The following is a 19,193-nucleotide window of genomic DNA, read 5'->3' as shown; positions in this document are numbered from 1 at the left end:
ACAAACATAGATGTGTGTATATATATTTGAATATGTAATATGCTCTTCTAGATCTATGCCTATAAAAATTATGTATAAATTTAAATTCCCCTAGGATTTCACCCTCAGATATGTCAGAAGCATGGGGCCTGTTAAAAGAAAGTTACTCTGCTTCAGGAGCTGCTGGTCATTACAGGAGGGGTGGTCACCTCAATTTCTGAAGGTTTTTAAGGAAGGGGTGAGGGGAGGGTTAAAAAGGAGCCTGATTGCAGAGTGGCTGAATGGTGAAGCAGTGTGTGCTCTCCGCATATTTTAGTAGGTTTCAGTAGCTTCAGATATGTGTGCCTAATGACACTTGAATTTGATCGATACAAGTCAATTTTATAAGCATAAGGGGCTGAAGTTTTTTTTTTAAATTCATTATTATTTTTTTTTTTAAACTTTAAATTTTATTTATTTATTTTTGGCTGTGTTGGGTCTTCGTTTCTGTGCGAGGGCTTTCTCTAGTTGCGGCAAGTGGGGGCCACTCTTCATCGCGGTGCGCGGGCCTCTCACTATCGCGGCCTCTCTTGTTGCAGAGCACAGGCTCCAGACGCGCAGGCTCAGCAGTTGTGGCTCACGGGCCCAGCTGCTCCGCGGCATGTGGGATCTTCCCAGACCAGGGCTCGAACCCGTGTCCCCTGCATTGGCAGGCAGATTCCCAACCACTACGCCACCAGGGAAGCCCAATGAACCATTCTTGTATTCCAGAGTAGCTTTCCTTATCTGCACATTTTAGAATCAATGTCCAATATCATCTGACTACTTACTCCAACTTGTCCTTATGAATCTGATGACACTTAAAGACTAATCCACTTATCCCAATAGGCATTCCAGGAAATTGTTCTTGTTTATTGCCATCTTCAAATGATGGAATAGCATAAAAAAATGAGAGAAAGTAATTATTTTTACTATCTGATCCTAAATGTTAAAGAAGCACCCTATTCTTAAAGGCTGGCCCCATCATTTGCAAATTGATGCACTGCTGAAGATGCAAACTATCTATATAACTGCTCTCAAATTTCATTAAAATTAATCGGAAGTCCTTTTTAATGTCTTTGAGAATTGCTTCAAGTGGCAAAAATCAGAAAATCTACCCATGGGTCACATCAGCTAATTGCGATTTACTTCTCCACTAGTCATTCTTTCAGCCTAGGCTGCAACCGCACAAAACTGAAACAACTCTCCGGATGACAAATGCCAGTCAAACCAGTTATTTAGCGTCATGTCATTTTAAATGACCTATTGGTTTCCTGAATATTTTTTAACAAGTCAGAATGATGATGTAATGGATTGATTCCAGATGTAACTTGTTAAAATTATTCTCTCTGTAAGTTGTACCTGCCATATGCTCCCTCCCAGTTGGTATTGGGGAGCCAATAGGGGAATAAGGATAGACTACTGTGAAGAGAATAGAGAGTGACAGTCAGGGTATGTGTTTGTACAAGCACACTGTTTAAGACAGATAAATGACAATGTGTAAAGCTAAGTTTTGGAAACAGAACCATGTTCTAATTCTTACCAACTAACTTACTCAAGGAAAATCCCTTAGCAGCAAACTGGGGGGAAAGAGGAGAATAAATGTGAGACCATATATATGAAAATAATGTTTGGTAAAATGTAGGTGCTAATCAAATGTGTGTCATTTTTAGAGAGAGGCTAGTCTGTGGAAATGAAACCACAGGGATAAGATATCAAACGAAGCAAACTTATATGTTTAACAGAGTATTAAATGTTTCATTAAAATGATTTGATGGTGGCTTTCTTTTTATCGAAATGCAAGAATTAGTGTGCCATTTTCCTCTTGCAATTATTAGTAAGGTTCAGATTAAAGATACATATTTCTTTCCAAGAATCTCTCCAAATTGCCCTAGGCAAGGAATTCTAAATGTATGTTACAACAGAATATATAGTTATTAAGATCTTCTAAATAAAAATATTCATAAGATGACTACTTAAATTTCAAGTGCAAGTTGGTAAATTGTATTTGAGAGAAATGTTTAATCAAAGTATTATTTTCTAGACTGGCAGTATAAAAAGTTTTACTAAAGGTCAAAACTTCCAGTCCCAAGTAATTATATTGGAAAGAAAAGAAAAAAAGTATATGAGCAGACACTAGCTAGGCTTTTTAAAATATATATTTTTAAAGTCTTAGCTCCCATTGGCAAGAGTTGTCCTAGGATTTCTGGTTGGGATGGCAATGTCACACACCCTCAGCTGCTATAAAGCTGGGGTGACCATTTCAATTTATTATCTTATTATACTTACATCTTATTACTTATTATAGTACAGCTGGAGCCCAACTACAGTTGTCTTTACCTTCACTTCGCTTCAGCCTCTCACTTCAGAGGCTGTGCTCAGAACACAGAGCTGCTCCACCTCTGAAATCTGAAGCCTGAATATCCCTCTTCCTGACTAGTACCTTTCAGTGTCCCCTTTTTTCTCCTCTTACACCTGTTTTTTCCCTTCAACAGGGCTTCAGTTTTCTTCATTTCCAACCAGTCTTTCATCTCTCTACCCCTCATCTCTTTTTTTCTAACCTGTGTATATCCTTGATTCCTTTGCATCCCTCTCCTTCATCAGCATTTGCCCAAAAAAGTTCTAACACAGGATCAATATAATCATGACCGTTCTTTTCTCCCACATTCAGTCAGATGAGCACTGAAGGATAAAAATAATAACTAGCATTTAACAAACACTTGGCTACATGCAGCACCATTCTAAGTGCTTTGCATGTATGAACTCATTTTATCCTCACTAGCCATAGGGAGATTTTTGCCCATTTTACACGCAAGAAAACTGTTTCATAAGGGTTAAATAACTTGTACAAAGTATTACATCAAATAGAAGACACCCTCAATTGTAGACATCTCATTATCTGAAAAAAGCAAAAGAAAATATTGCAATTCTGATTGTAAGGTGCCTTCAGTTGATAGATAAAACCTGATTTCAGTGGTGTTAAATGTGAAAATTTGCATCTAAGAATCAATCAAATGTGACACATGAGGGAGATATGGTGCAAACCCAGACAGTTTGGAGCTTCATCCATATGCTATTGTGCCTCATAAAAGCCAAACAAGCATGCAAAATGGTCTGTTACAAATTCATGGTCTCAAATTTTGCCTGGGCATTTAGTACTTCCCTTAGTCTCTTTCTCTCCCTTCTCTTATCTCCTCTCTTCTTTCTCTTCTTTTCAAAGATTATTCAAAGACTGTTCACTCTCCTTAAATTCCTTACTTAATACCTCCTCTCATTCACTTTTTGTGAATGACTACGGACCATAGTTCATTAAGAAATTGAGACCATTGGTCACCATCTGTCTCAACTCCTGCTCTCCATCCAACATACCATACACTGATGTATCCATATCCAGAGGGAGCCTTTCTTTCTCCTTGTTCAGAGAGCAAAGCTATCCCTTCTGTGTAATGCTGACTCTTCCTTATTCCCTTATCCCTATTGCTTCTCTGTCTTCTGAGATTGTTAGTTATCCTTCTATCTTGAATTTAAACTCCTCCCTGTCTGTTGGTTTCTCTCCCTCAGCTTGTAAACATGACAAAGACCCAACCCTTAACCTCCTGTTCCAATTCTTCTCCCTCTTCTTTTCTAAACTTCATAGAAAGTGCTTCTCAGGGGCTGTCTGCATTTCCTTGCTTTCCACTTCTGCCTCAGCTCACCATTTCTCCCCCAACACTCAGTCAAAATTGTTCTTAATAAGCAATTTGGTGAGGTACTATTTTTTAGAGCCAATGGAAAATTCTTTGTCTTCATTTTATGGACTCCCTTTTCTGAATCTGTGTGCTGTGGTTTATTTCTTCCCTCTGTGAAAAACTTTATCTCATTGGTTTCCAAGGCACCACATTCTCCTGGTTCCTCTTAACTCTACTTTTTAATCACTTAGATATTGGCATTTCCCAGATTCTATCCTTAGGTTACTATTGTACCCACTTTACATACTTTCCTATGAGGTTTTTAACTATTGCCCACAGGTTGACAAAATCCCGAATTTAGACTTCTTTCTTGAGCGCTATGTATGTGTTTATCTTTAGTCCCCTCCTCTTCCTTGACTATTCAGCTTCTCCATTTGGATGTCAGTCATCTCAAACTTAACGTGTTGAAAAGCAAATTCTTTCTTTTATTAGTTTCAGGTGTACAACAAGGTGATTCAAAATTTTATCTATTGTAGTCTGTTTGAAGTCATTATAAAATATTGGCTATATTCCCTATGCTGTACAATATATCCTTGTAGAAAAGCATATTCTTGAGTTTCCTTTCCCAAACCTATTCCTCAAACCATTTTTCCTCTCTCAGCTGATGGTTCCAAACCTCCATTTGCTTAGCCCCCAAAACTTGAAGTAATCTTGAATTTTTCTCTTTTTCTTGCACAATACATCCAGTCTATCAATAAATCCGGTCCTTTCTACCATCAAAATATATTCAGAATCTGATCACTTTCACCAACTGTACTGCTACCACCCTTATCTAAGCCACTATTACATCTCATCTGGATTATTGCAGTAGCTCCTAACTGGACTCCCTGCCTCTGCCCTTGCTCCCCTCTAGTCTGTGCTCTACTGAGCAACCAGAGTGGATTTCTGACCACCTTTCTGACCTTATCTCCTACCACAATACCCAGAAAACACTCTTATCACACCACATATGTTCCAAAGCAATTATGCTTCCCCTATGCTCTACCTGGAGTATTCTCTCACATGCATATGCATGACTCACTCTTTCACATTAATAAATCTTTACTTAAATATCTCTTCCTCAGGAAGGACTTCTCAGTATTCCATATAAAATAGCTCTTCCCCCATTATCCTTTCCTAGTCCCACTTTACTTTTCCTTGGTGATTCTTTGTTTTTTTCTTACCATAACTGACACATTACACATATACTTTCCCTCGGGCTTCAGAATTAAAAACACTCATTATTGACTCATGACACTATTTGTTTATTTAATTAACTAGTTGTGCATTTGTTTTTGATACACAGCTGTAAACTCATCCTTTAACACAGAAACTAGAAACACAAATCACTATACATATATAATTTTTAAATTAAAATATAAATTTTCTTCTCCCACCCCCACTACAGTATAAACTCCATAAGTAAAGGGACTTTGTTTTATTCCTTCTGTGTGCACAGCATCTAGAATAGTGCCTGACACACAGGCACCTGAAAATAAAGTAAGTACTGCATATTTATATACCAATATTTTCAAGGGTAATGTAACTTTCAACATGTCTAAAACCAGAATTAAATCCTCACATCTTTACCTCTGTTCTCCTTTCTCTCTCTGCACTCCTTCCCTTGACTTCCCTTCTTCCTATCACTTGACTTTGTTCCCCAGAAGCACAGGACCACTTGGATGCTCCGTCCCTGCCTTTGATCATGCTAACTTCTCTGCCTGAAGGAGACCATTCCTTCCCCTATGGCTCCAGGAAAACTGTATAACTTTTTCTTCAAGAAGGTCACCAGTCACCTCCTCAAACACACTGTCTCTGCCCCCTCCTTTCCCTTTTTCTCGGGGTTCTCCCACACCAATCTCTATCCCTTGTGCTCACACACTATGCTTCTGTAATTATCTTCTCCAAGAGGCTGAGAGCTCCTTGAAGTTCAGGAAGCAAGTTGAAGCCCTCATTTATGATCTTTTCCCACTTCCTCAGAAGATAAATAGAAGCAGACATTCGTATGTTCAGTTCACAGATTGAGAAACTGATTTCAGAGGAAGAGAAAAAGCCCAGAACCCCTAGGAATCCTCTCGAGATCTCTTTCTTCCTACCACTGGGTAGAGGGAATGTTCCTCATGTCTTTGGTTAACCTTGCTATAAGCCTGGGTTCCTCCCTGTGCCCCTCTGGAAGGTAACCATGGATACTATTGAGCTGGCACAAAAGCCTTCAGTTGGTGGAGACTACCAGTGGTTTTCAGGATGCTTAGAGGGTTCTGAGGTGAGGGGGCGAAACCTGGAAACCGTGGCAAAGGTAAGACTTTTGCCTCAGGCTCTTGGTCTGGGTGTATTTCAGTTAGGGTGGGCCCTAATTCTCAGCAGAGCCCCCAGAAGGTGACAGGACTGACTAAGATATTAACTAGCTTTGAGTTGAGAACCAAAGAGAATCCCAGACGTCTCCTCTTCTCGGAAAGCAGGAACCCCTCTGTGAAATCTTGAGCAATGGGCTGACGCAAGCAATACTAGCAGCAGCTCGGGCTCCTGGGGTGATCCAAGCCACAGAGCCTGGAGATAATGGGGTCTCCTGTCCCCAGTCAAGGGGAACTTCCAGTGGTGCCTTGTCCCTACCCACATTCTTGCCTCAAGGGTGTGTTTCTTTTCAGAGCCCAGGACCACAGGCAGGCAGGAGAAATTCACACCCAAGATTTCACTGGGATGCACCTTAATTTCCTTACTGACCGCTGGGAGGGCACCCACGTGCATTCTCTGACCCTAGGAGTCCTGCGTCTTCCCTGCTATCACTTTATTCTCAAACAAGGAACGTCTGGAGAGTAGAGATCTAGGGAGCCTCACTTGCTCCTTGAAGGGCGCGAGACTGGGTCCCAACTTTCCAGTTCCCGCCAGCAGTGTCCCGCCTCCCAAGGTAGGACCGGGAAGCCCAACCACACAAAGGCTCAGTTCCGCTGGTGGAGGCGGGGGTGTGGGTCAGTGTCAGTGAGGTGTGTGCGTCTAAGCCTGCTTGTTTTCTGAAATGAAATCTTCAGGGGAGGGAGGGAAGAGGAGGGTGCAGGAGATGGACTTGGGGACAAGAGGTGGCGGCCGTTTCCCGGCGTTTTGACGTAGACTTGAAGAGGCGCCGAGCACTCCCGCTGCTTAAGAAGAGGCACCGTAACCTTCAGGACGCTGAAGGTGGGGGCCGTCACTTGCTCGGGGAGCAGTCAGCATTTTCTCTCCACGCACCCCAAGGAATCCAGAGAGGGCTGCGCAGGTAAGTGCCGAGGGGCTCCCTTCTGTGACCTGGGAGTAAAGCCGCGGAGTAAGGAGGCTAATGGGGCACGAAGGACACAGGGTGTCCCAGGCAGCGCCGCCCTGAGGAGGGAGAGGCGGTGGAAGCAGGTGCGGGATCGAGCCGTAGGGAGCACAGCGCGGGGCTTGTGGCAGGACGCACGCAGGATCCCAGGGTAGAGGAACTTCCAGGCTTGGGGAAGATTCTCCGAAGGGAAGGGAAGCTGACGGAGCCAATGTGAGCGCTGCGGCGCGAGCAGGCAGCGAGTCCTAGACTCGCCAACTTCAGCACCCTGGACAGTATCCCGCCCTTGGTCTTCTAATAAACTTAGCACTGACAGCTTCGACTTGTCCCTTAAGGAAAAACAACTTTTACGGCCCCTCGACTTTGATATTTTAGTTCAGAAGAGGACATATTAAATTTGATTTTGTTCAGGTAGGTATCCTGTGTAAATAATCTGAAATATAGAGGAAATATTTTTGAATAACTTTGTATCTCAACGTGCCTCTTCAGGAATGTGCCTGTTCAAAGACAGTTTCTGAAATACCGATTTAAGGGAGACTCAATATGTTTTGCTGCTGTACAGAAGAGAAAGATTCCATCTCATGGTGTTATTATGAAATGTTTCCAATATAGACATATTCTCATGAGAATTCCCATGAGCTGTGCCTTGCTTGCCTTCATGATACTAACATCTAAAAGATTTGGAAATATAAAACTGAAAGTCAGCTGTATATGCCCTCCTGCTTTTTCTTTACACTAGAGTTGTTTAAGTGTAATATACATTTTGTATATCATATACACTTGTGAAGATTCAGGTAAACCTTTTTTTCTGGGAAAAAAATTGGTTTATTATTATTTTAAGTACATCATTTCTCATTGGACTTGTCTGAAGTGTAACATAATAATTTCAAAGTGTATATGGATGTCTTGGTTTTATTGCAACCAGCTTTGAAAGCCAGAAAAGCTGAATGAGAGGCAAATAATTTTTGTTGAAATTCTTGAGATTTATAGCAAGATGAGAAAAATGAGAAAAGATCATCTTTATGAAAATTATGTCAGAATTGCAAAACATTTTAGGTGTTTGTAAAATGTTTATTAATTCTACTCTAATGGGTTGAATATACCTTGGTTCCCATACTTTTATCACACTTTCTTGTGTTTATTTTTATTTATAACATTTTACAATTCTTATGCCTTTTTTTAATAATAAAAGGAACCATAATAGGAAAGCATCCAAGGGTAAAATATGTTCAAATTCTTAATTGCATGGGAGTCCTGGTTTAGGATAGCTAGGCTAAATTATGCAATTATAGAATAATAAAAGCCATGTAGCAAGACTGAAAAATCTCATTTAATACTCTTTTAAACTGTATTTCTCTGTGCTAGAGAAAAACAAGTTTACTTATTTATCTTACAAAAGAGCACATCTTAGGAATAAATCTTTCTCAATCTAAACATCTTGGTTTTATACTACCTGGCTTGACAATGCATCATTTTAGATAGAATGGGGCTTGTGAGATGGGAGGTAGGATAAGACTTTTCCCAGAGATGATGGTATGTTTCCTTTGCTGGCACCAAGGTTCTTAAAGGCATAATTATTTTCTTTACTGAATGGAGCACAAGCAGGAACTCATATGAAATATTTCCATCTTGCGCAGTTTCAAGGCCATGGCCGATCCTGGGAACAGAGGAGGGATCTACCGCCCCTTGAGTCTCACCTGCTCCCTGCTCATTGTGGGAATGTGCTGTGTGTCTCCTTTCTTCTGTCACAGCCAGACAGATCTGCTGGCTCTTAACCAAGCTGATCCTCAGTGCTGGGAATCTTCTTCAGTACTCCTCCTAGGAATGCGGAAGCCTCGAATTTCCAACACTGTTTCAGGTTTCTGGGATTTTATGATCTACCTGAAGTCATCTGAGAACTTGCAGCATGGGGCATTGTTTTGGGATCTGGCCCAACTCTTCTGGGACATCTATGTGGACTGTGTCCTCTCCAGAAACCATGGCTTAGGAAGGAGGCAATTGGCTGGAGAGGAAGAGAAGATCTCCCCAGTGCATCCACAGCACACAGGGAGAAAAAAAGGTGGTCAACCCCGGGTCCCATGTCTTTTGAAAGGATCAATCAAGTATGAATGTGCTGAATTGTGAGGAAGAGGGAAATGGCTTTAGGGGAATCCATTGCCACACATAGCCTCCTCAGGGGTGAGCCCAAAGAGCGCGCAAGTGATAGGAAGATAGATAGCACTTCCTTTTGTAATTTGCAGTAGCTGTTTTTATCAACATATTGTCCTCATCTTCATACTTCAACAGCAGCAAAGAAGAATCAGAAAGACAAGTAGGAAAAGAGAGGATCCCTAAAATACAATATCAAGGTATAAAGGGATGCCCCCAAATTAACATTATTTTTTTCAGTTAGGCTGAACGTTGGTAGTCATAACCTGTGTTCACTTGCTATGGAATTGGGAAGATTTGAATATAAGCCTGGGGAAGGCTCACAGCACACAAGCTCTTGCCCCTTTTAAATAGAAAAACAAAACCAGAAACAAAAACTAATTGCTTTCATGTAAATGAGAAGGACTTCTTGAGATGTACTTACTTAGTTGATGGATAAATGGTAGAAAAATCAGCTGGCTTGCAAATTCACTCTTCCTTGTTTTTTTGAACAAATTGCAAATAAGTAATTAACTTCCAGCAAGCTGAGTGATTAATTTTTAGAAATCTGGAACTTCCTACAAATTTAGAGATTTTTCACTGAAGTAAATATGGTATTCAAATGCAGTCTTCTCCAGGGGCACTAGAAAAAATATCCTTTATAGAATTAGAAGGAGGGTGAATAAATCACTGTAAGCTGAGAATAACAGCCTTATTCATACTGTTTTTGTTCCTTTTTTGGTGTTGTTTCAACCAATGAGCTTCTAAAGCTTGCAGCAAGGGGTGTTTGGGTGGTAGTAACTATTTATGCACTAGTGGAAAACTGAAGCATAAATAATTTTTGCAGTTGTACATTTGATTGTGAGAACTGTTATATGTTCCTGTAAAAAATCTATTAAAATAGCAATTAACAGTAATAGTTACAGATCAATCTTTTCCCAAGATATTGTAGAACCTTTAAATATCTAGTTTGTTTTACAGTAACAAAAAATATGATTAGCTGATCCATAAAGCCAGATAATCAGTAACAAAAAATATGATTAGCTGATCCATAAAGCCAGATAATCCACCACAATTATTTATAGATAAATTTATTATTTTGGCAAGGGTTATTGTCACTTAAACCAATTTCCTTTTTTAGAGGAAATATTCTTTTAGCAGCTTAGCTACTAAAGCAGAAATACAAAATGACTATTTTTAAATGTTGGTTACCAATATCTTAAAAATATTTTGAACAGAGGCTTCCCAGGCATCAGCATCAGTAAGGACTGTATATTTTCTTCATCTGTACTGTAGGCTCTTTTTTCCATTCTTACTCTACTTAACAGTGGTACTCAAATTACTGCCACTATTTCTTGTTTTTCTATTTTGCACTCACTTTGAATTACTTTAAGTATCTATAGACTAAATGAAAATAATATTTGTTTTCAACTTAACAGGAAAATAATTATCTATAATTATATATTATAGTTAATTAAATTAATTATATTATATAATTTAATTGTATATTAAAATTACATATATATATAATCTCAAAAACAGCTTTCAGTTTGCTTGCTTGCAACAGGCTACTATAATAGTCTGAGACTACATGTAATTTTCTGAGCATACTTCAACATGGCATTTCTATCTTCTTTTTTAAAATAAAAAAGTAGATTTGTCTTCAGCTTTGGAAGTCACTTCCTTCATCTTGCTACAGAGTTGCTATTGACCCAGCTGGTCTGCAAACTTTACTAGGAGTTGCTTTGCAAATATTAGGGGCAAACATTTCACTTTATTGAAGTTATTTTAAGGTTTGACATAAACAATTGTTGCAGACCAGGAAATAAGACTTTCCATTTGTATTGTATAATCAGTCAAAGAGGGTCTTGGGTCAAGAAGACACCCTGTCTGAAAGTTAGTTTCAGGAACATTGAGATTTCATCTCAAGAGGCTTGATTAAATCTCTAGTGGCTCAACTGGGCTCTGGATGTACCTGCACAGATTCTTCACTAATTTTTTCTTTTGTTCCTGGGGAATTAATATTCTACTAGGTTGGGATGGGGGTGAGGGTGAAGAGGTGTTTGTCTCCATAGTTCTCAGGGAAATCACATCATCAGAGCAGAAGGGAAAAACTAAAATAAGTGTCTACATAATACCCGGAAAGGTTCTTGCTATTTTGATGTCTTCAAGTTAAATAGTTTAAATTCACTTGAGAAATGTTGCAATGAATCACGCCTTATTAAAAACACAAAACTCCTATATAACTTTGTATGTTAATATATTTGTTAATATTGAGTCAGCAAATATGAACACAAGAGATATCAAATAGCTACGTAACCTTGGGCAAGTTAATTGACTTATTTAGCTCTCAGTTTCTTCATCTGAAAATGAGGGATATGGGAAGAATTAGAAGACCCTTAAAGTCTCTTCACATTCTGTGTTCTGAAGTTCTGTGATTCTATAAACAATAAATGTATGAAAAGTGTGGATTTAACTATAGAAAGAATCTGGAAGAGCTTTACTCCAAGGACAGCTTACCGAGCTGAGTGATGACCTAGACATTGTGGTGGTTTATAACTTTAATAAGCAGAAACAGAGGCGATCCAGAAATGAGAATTCCAAAAATTCTGAGGGCCAAAGATATCATCGTTTGAGAAGACTCAAAAGAACATTGTTATTTTGTCTAGAAAGATACAAGCTAACAGCTGAATGCCGAAATAGTCAGAAGGCTGAAGAGGCTATACCCAGGCTTCACTACTAAATTATGATGGATTCTGTGAAGGCACAGAGAGAGAGAGAAATTGATTTAGGAAAAGAGTAGGCTGATAATATCTCCCAAATAGAAAATAACAGAGTTGAGGTTAACACAAGGGTTAGTAAACGCTTCAATACAAATGAAAGGATTTTGAAGTATATCCTTGTTTGTGTCAAAAATGATGATCTCTTCCCTCAACAAATCTTGCTGTGCCCCTGAGAGGAACAGAAAAACTTGCCTGCCTGAGCCTGGCAGTTTGGATGTTCTAGAAAAATTGTGAGTCTTTGCTTTCCTCCGTGACGTGAAAGTTAATATTTAGATTTATAATTTGATGATGTTTGCAGTCAGTGTCTAACTAGCTGGCAAATGTTCATAATGCTTATTTTTTAAACATTAAGCAGAAGAGAAAACAATGCTTCAGAAATATAAGTCAGATTCACAAATGCTTGATTTTCTACTTTACTCACTCCGAGAAATTTTGTAAGCAACACATTAAGAAATTACCAATCTAGAAATCTATTCTAAAGAATCATTCAGAGCTGTAGCCAATTTTGCAGTATAAGGTTCTTCACTGCAATATTATTTATAGCAACAGAAAATTGGAAATAATCTAAATGTCCCATAATAGGGTAATGGTAAACTAAATTATGGTATAAAGTATGTATGTGTAAAACTATGGTTCTCTCTGCAAGATTATATAATGGGTGGTTTAAACATTTTTCTTTATATTTTTATATTAAAATTATATGATGACAATTTTTTACTTTTTTAGTCAGAAAAATATATTTTAATACATATTAATCAAATAGGAAATGTATTTATTATAATCTACTTAATTCATATTATATAATTAAACTTCATAGGGCACAAAGTTTTGCATAAATAAAAATTTCAAATACACCTCTGCAATAAATTTATACAGAATATTAATAGCCGAGTGGCAGAAACAGCAAACATTCTTTTAAAAACCAAGTCATTGATACTTAATTAGCCTGAAAATAATTTGGTGACCTAATGACTAGTTGCTTTTCTCTACTTTCAGGTGTATATCCTCAGCAACCAAGAATCCCTTCCCTAAAGAAGAAAGAGTTGATTGAAGACTTGATAAGCATGCATGCACATAGGAGTGGGTCTAAATTCATTGGAAAAGTGACCAATGTCCTGGAAATAAAGAGAAAGTAAATTGAACCTCAGAGCTAATGCACATCTTGGAATTTAAATATATATATATATATTTTCTTGACTACTGATCATTTATTTACTTGAAATGGTGGGAGCATCCAGAGACAACTCTTAAGCCACATTCTCTGAGTACTTAGTTTCATTCTTTTAGGCTGCTAGCATGTTCCTTCAAATGGCGACATTACTGCCAGACCATCTCACTGTCTGAAACAGTTAAAATAGCTTCCAAAGATGAGCAGGGGATCATGCTACTCAGATTCTTGTATTCATCTTGATCATTGTTTTGGGATGCTTGACATTGTTAATGAACTAGAGTGCCACACATTTAACTTGAATACACTGCATGACTTTGAAATATTAACCACTGGATTGCTTATGCACAGGCATATAAGAGACTATATTTATTAATTACCAGTTATTGGTGGTAGTTACCTGAATTTTGTTTGAAAGAATATTTTTGAATATTTTGAACTGAGTGAAGCAAAAAACAAAACACAAAACTGGTGAATAAAGCATTCTTCTAATATAAACAAAATTAATAAAAGCTCTCGACCCCAAGTAATGTTATTGGAGTCTTTTTATTTCAATATTTAATGTTACCATTAATGATAATCCAAACTCTAATAAAATAGCAGTAGGTATAACTTTTTTCTCAGCATATTTTCCATTGGATTAAATATTAAGATTATAACTGGTTACACTTTACATTGAAAAGAAAACTAAAAATCAAATGAACAGCATTATGAGAAAAGAACCCATAAAAATATTTGCTCTCAAAATGACCAGGCTTGAATGAGGTTCATAGCAAAGAAGTCCAATTAACAAATATATTTGAGTTCCAGACACAATGCTATTTTTATCTCTAATTACGCTCATCTCTCCAATCATTCTATTATAACTGATGGTTGACAACCAGTTTGAATTTCAGATATGTTAGCATTTCACTTGTTTTTCCCAGGTCCAAAGGAAGCCTCAGTAAGTGTTTTCACTGAAGGTTTATGGCCCTCCTTAAGCGAAAAATCTTATCCAAAGGGTTATTTATTATTAGAAGACACAGCTGCATCTGAAGATTAGCCAACTCTTAACAATAGGGGAAGCAAGTCTGGGGAAGGAACTGGGGAGGGGGTCCAGCCTCAGCTTTAACTTGATTAGAAGAATAAGCGCATTAAAAGCTGCCACTCTTTGACTACCATTTCTACAGAGGCTCATGGTTTTGCTTCTGTGCTACTTTCTCTAATGTCTTACATCATATTCTTAAAAACCATTATATAAACTCATTACCTCTTATAAATCACTGAGGAGATGCCTGTCCCTTGCTCCTCCCACACCTTGGTACTACACAATAGGGGCTGCCAATTTTTTCTGATGCTTTGTGGGCCATCCAGTCTCTGGCGCAACTAATCAGTTCTGTCTTTGTAGAATTAAAGCAGCTGTAGATGATATGTAAATACATGAGCACGGCGGTGTTCCAATTTTAAAACTTTGCTCGCGGACACTGAAATTTGACTCCGTGTCATTTTCAACTGTTACAAAATATCATTCCTCATCTGATTTTTTCAATTATTTTTTTAAAACTGTAATAATTTCACAGCCTGCACAAAACTGGCAGTGGGCAGATTTGGCCTGCGGGCTGTAGTTTGCTGACCAGTGCTCTGGGGCATACTTACCAAACTTGTAAGGAACAAGCTGGAATGAAGTAAGAAGGAGAGTGAATATGTTGAACAACAAAACCAAAATAAAAAATTCATGATAGGCTGAAAAGCAAATTTTAAAAGATTAGGATGAGATTGAACGGGGTAACCTAGTCTTAATCCTACCCAGTTGGACATTATTTCACTCTGGAAACATTACTAGAAGTTATGGATCATATAAATAAGAGCCCAGAGCCTCTCTGAATGTAATACGGACTGCACATCAAGAAAACAGGTGAAACAATGGAACCATAACAATATTTATTTAGAGAAAGTGCAAGCAGTGGTTAGAGGACAGGCTTAGGAGCTGGGTTCAAATCTCAACTTCGTCAAGTAGTGACCAAACGACTTTGGACAAGTTACTGACCCTCTTTGTGCCTCAGTTGTCTCATAAAAAGAGATATCTACCTACCAGGTTTGTTGTGAGGTTTAAATTAGTATTAATACATACATGGTGCTTAGAAGCTAAGTGCTCTCACAGTCAAAAAATGTTAGCTACTACTTTGGACATTATTAAGTTAAGCATCTATACCCTAATCATACATACAGAGGATGGAGGCACACAAGTACTTTGGCCAAATCCATTGAATGTGGGGTTTTAGTGAGAAACATTCATGTTTTTAAAATAAATTTATTTTGAGATAATTGCTGATTCATATACATTGTAAGAGATAATACAGAGACATCCTGTATACCCTTCATCCAGTTTCCCTCCATAGTAACATCTTGCATAACTATAGTACAATAATACAACCAGAAGATTGACATTGGTACAACCCACAGAGTTCATTCAGATCTCACCAGATCTGCATGCACTCAAGTGTGTGTCTGGTATGCACATATGTGGGTGTATGTGTGTTGTGTGTGTATTTAGTTCTTTGCCAAGCCTATTCTCCAGCAGGAGCATCTAGATAGAAAATTAGGTCATCAATTTGGTAATTCAGATATTGAAGAAGATAGTTGCATGAATTCCTGTAGATCACACACTTGAATATTACTACCAATGTATTCAAAGAAAGGGCCTCTATTGGAAATGCAGCACATCTGGATTTGACTCAGCTCCTTCTTTCCATTTTCCTCTATCACTCCTCACTCCCAAGGCTTTACTCTGAAGAACTAAGACACATGAGTAGAGACATTAAAAAATAAAATTTTCTTCATGCTTCATGCCAGACTATTGAGAAAGAGGTAGAAGGTTTAGCTCTTTTAGTACAGATTTTGAAAACACGTTTTGTCATCACCACAAGGGGCCTTTGAGCCTGGACTCTTTTTCACTTCAAGTTGGGCAAAGTGATCTGATCAACAAGGGCAGAGAAGGCCCTGCATACTCGCTCAGCTCCACAATACAGGTCCATATTTACTGAAGATTGCAGGTCTGAAAACAACAAACAGGAAAGTCCTTCAGAGAAAGCACCTGTAGGTTCTCAAGCTGATCTTAATAAAGCTCTAGCATAGAGAAGAAATAAAATCCATCTCTCTGCAGTTCCCGATGGCAATGCCCTTTCTCTAAGCTAGCTTGCAAATGAGATGGGTATCATTTACCATGATCAATTACTAATTCAACCAAGTTGTGGGTTCTTAAAGAGCATTTTCCCATAACTTCAAGCACGAATCTGAGTAGCCAGAAAGCCCACTCTAGAGCAGTGGTTTTCAAACTCTGGTGTATGTTAAAATAATCTGGACAGTGTTAAAATAGATTGCTATGTCCCACCCTCAGAGTTCTGATTCAGTATACATGATGGTTAATTTTATGTGTCAATTTGATTAGACTGTGGTGTCCAGATATTTGATCAAACATTATTCTTGGTGTGTCTGTGAAGGTGTTTCTGGATGAGGTTAACATTTGAATTGGTAGCCAGAGTAAAAGCAGATTGCCCTCCCTAATGTGGATGGACCTTGTCCAATCAACTGAAGGCCTGAATAGAACAAAAAGTCTGAGTAAGAGAATTCCTTCTGCCTGACTGTATTCCAGCCGAGACATCAGTTTTCTTCTGCCTTTGGACTCAGAAGGAAACATCAGCTCTTTCTAAGGCCCGAGCCTGCCTGCTTTTGCATTGGAACTACACATTGGCTCTTCTGGGTCTCCAGCTTGCTGACTACTGATCTTTAGACTTGCTAGCCTCTGTAATTGTGTGGGCCAATTCCTTAAAATGAATCTCATTCTATATCTATATTTACATCCTGTTTGTGCAGTTGCTCTGGAGAACTCTGACTACCAGAGTACATCAGGGATGGGGCCCAAGAAATTGTGCTTCTAATAAGTTCCCAGGTGATACGGATGCTGCTGGCCTAGGGAAGATGCTTTGAGACCTCTGCTCTATAGTTACTGATTAATGGTTTGAGTGGTCCCCTATGACCTATTGTAATAGGAATTGTGTTGTAGAAAGCTCTACAATTTGGCAGTTATTAACCAAAAGTTGGATACGCATAATTTTTAAGCTAAAAGTTCCACTTCTAAGAATTGATCCTACAAAGATATTTACATATGAGTACAACGATATATGCTAGAAGAATACTCACCAAAACATTCTTATGATAATAAAAAATTGGGAGCAACTTAATTACACACCAGTAAATAAATTATGGTATACTTATACCCTGGGATATTATGCAGCACTTAAAAAATGACACTGCCCAATGTCTAAGATATTTTGTCAAGTGAAAAAAGCAAAACAAGTACAACCTAACTTATGTTGAGAAAGTAAAGACACATATATGCAAAGAAAAAAGTCTGAAGGAAAAACTGCCAACATTTTTTACCTCTGAGAAACAGGTGGCAGGGAGTGAAGGACATGATGATGAATTCATTTTTGAAAAACATGTGCACTTAGGCATTTTAATTTTACAATGAGCATGCTGTATAATATTGTTTGTATAATTAAAAAAATAAGATCACAGGAAATAAAAACATGTTAAGGCTTAGTTTGTTATACACTTTAGTTACATGATTTATTATGGCTCCATCTATGCTGTTTTCTGTTGAACATAAGAGGAGAGGGTTCATGTCTTTTTTACTGTCTATTCTCTAACACTGCCCCAGAACTACAAGGACCTTGAATAAATAATATTTTATTGCCTGAATAAAATACCTTGTCCAGAGGCAAACTTATTTTAGGATATTCTATTCCTCAGCCCACAGTTATAAAAACTTTAAATACAATAAAGAAATAGAGAAGCAATAATTCATTTCATACATCGGTTCTTTTTTTCTTGTTTGGTTGTTTTATTTTTAAGCTCTAGTCCCTTGAAATGTTAAAACTAGCCAAAGATATGCACCTAACACCAAGCATGTTGCTTGGCATAAACTTGGAATTCCATACATATAGGGACTGAATTAATATAGCATATAGTCAGAGGCCTAGTGAGATGTTAGATAGACAAACCTGTGAAATCAACAGTCCAGAGGAAATCACAATGGGAGAATAATTCACTTGAATGTAGTTAACAATCTATCTGGTCTCTGAATGAACTTGGGATGTGAGAGAAGGCTATCAGAATGATGGGTATAGAGGTTTAAAAGTATTAGATTATTTACTCGATGATTACTCTTCTGGCAATTGAAATACTGAGCCCATGTCTTCCTTACAATAATAATTAATGAAGCAAACCAATATGCATTGAATATCTACTCTGGACTAAGACCTTGAGCTCCAGATTGTACATGTTGACTGCCACTCTGATATTTCCATCTGGATGTCTCCAAGCAATTCACACTTAATGTGTTCAAAACAGAATTCTTGATTTGCTGACCTCCATCTCAGCTTTCCCAGCTTTCCTTATAGCAATAAGTGTATGACAATCTACCAAGTCCAAGCTGCCACCACCTGCCCTTCTCCAAGCCACTTTCTACACAATGACAAAGTGTTTTAAAAACATAAATTTACCCCTTTCAAAATGAATGCCCAGCATCAAGCACAGCTCTTGGCACATAATTAAATCTTGATGACTATTTGTTGAATGAATGAATGAATGAGTGGATGAAGGATGAACCAAATAGACATTTTTTTCTACCTTCATGGAGCTTAATGCTGGAACTCTTGTGTATCTTTTCCCATCAAGAAAAAATTACTTCTACTTTTTCATATATATATGTGTGTGTGTATATATATGTACATATATATATCAGAGAGAGAAAGATTCACTAAGCGTTCAGTATATATCCTTAAGATTCCCAGGCAGCATTTGAGAAGTCTACCTTCTAAATAAGTGAGATAAAGATCCAGTGTTGAACTTCTCTTACCTGTGGTTGCTAAAGCACTGCTCCTTATTTTTCTACAACCTGCTAAAGTCCAAACTTTATCTTCTGATTATTTAAAATAATAGTTTAGATGATGGTTGCAGGTGGGGAAGAAAGGAACAGGAATAATTCTCCCACACCCCCACCCTTAACCATGCCCTCCTAATCCCATCATCACTCCCTCGCCTTCCCTTCTCATCCTTGAAACCTACTGTGGTAAACG

General features: G+C 38.1%; 2 protein-coding genes and 1 long non-coding RNA gene across 3 annotated transcripts in view; 1 reads left to right on the top strand and 2 right to left on the bottom strand.

Annotated features, from left to right (window-relative positions):
* LOC309631140 overlaps positions 1-19,193 on the bottom strand; it is a 283,441-nt gene that overhangs the window by 224,251 nt on the left and 39,997 nt on the right. The gene's annotated exons all lie outside the window — the stretch shown is intronic.
* Positions 434-13,413, top strand: FAM237A (family with sequence similarity 237 member A). The gene is made up of 2 exons (XM_082396666.1): positions 434-9,055; positions 12,903-13,413. The coding sequence occupies exons 1-2, from the start codon at positions 8,644-8,646 to the stop codon at positions 13,040-13,042; spliced, it is 552 nt and encodes a 183-aa protein (XP_082252792.1). The 5' UTR covers positions 434-8,643; the 3' UTR covers positions 13,043-13,413.
* The window catches only part of DYTN (dystrotelin), a 45,410-nt gene continuing 39,666 nt past the window's right edge, over positions 13,450-19,193 (bottom strand). The window contains exon 12 of the mRNA XM_082396758.1: positions 13,450-16,108. Within this exon, the coding sequence (XP_082252884.1) occupies positions 16,005-16,108 (104 nt within the window). The 3' untranslated portion in view covers positions 13,450-16,004. The remainder of the gene's footprint in view (positions 16,109-19,193) is intronic.

Source organism: Balaenoptera borealis, assembly GCF_965194805.1.
Source record: "Balaenoptera borealis genome assembly, chromosome: 6".
In the NCBI taxonomy this organism is placed as follows: Eukaryota; Metazoa; Chordata; class Mammalia; order Artiodactyla; family Balaenopteridae; genus Balaenoptera; species Balaenoptera borealis.
This window is presented reverse-complemented; position numbering and strand designations above follow the sequence as displayed.

What these genes read in the sequence shown, in the direction of transcription:
- FAM237A (XM_082396666.1), top strand. Translation starts at nt 8,644, where the DNA reads ATGGCCGATCCTGGGAACAGAGGAGGGATCTACCGCCCCTTGAGTCTC. An exon ending in GCACACAGGGAGAAAAAAAG is followed by an intron (nt 9,056 to 12,902) that starts GTGGTCAACCCC and finishes CTCTACTTTCAG; the next exon opens with GTGTATATCCTCAGCAACCA.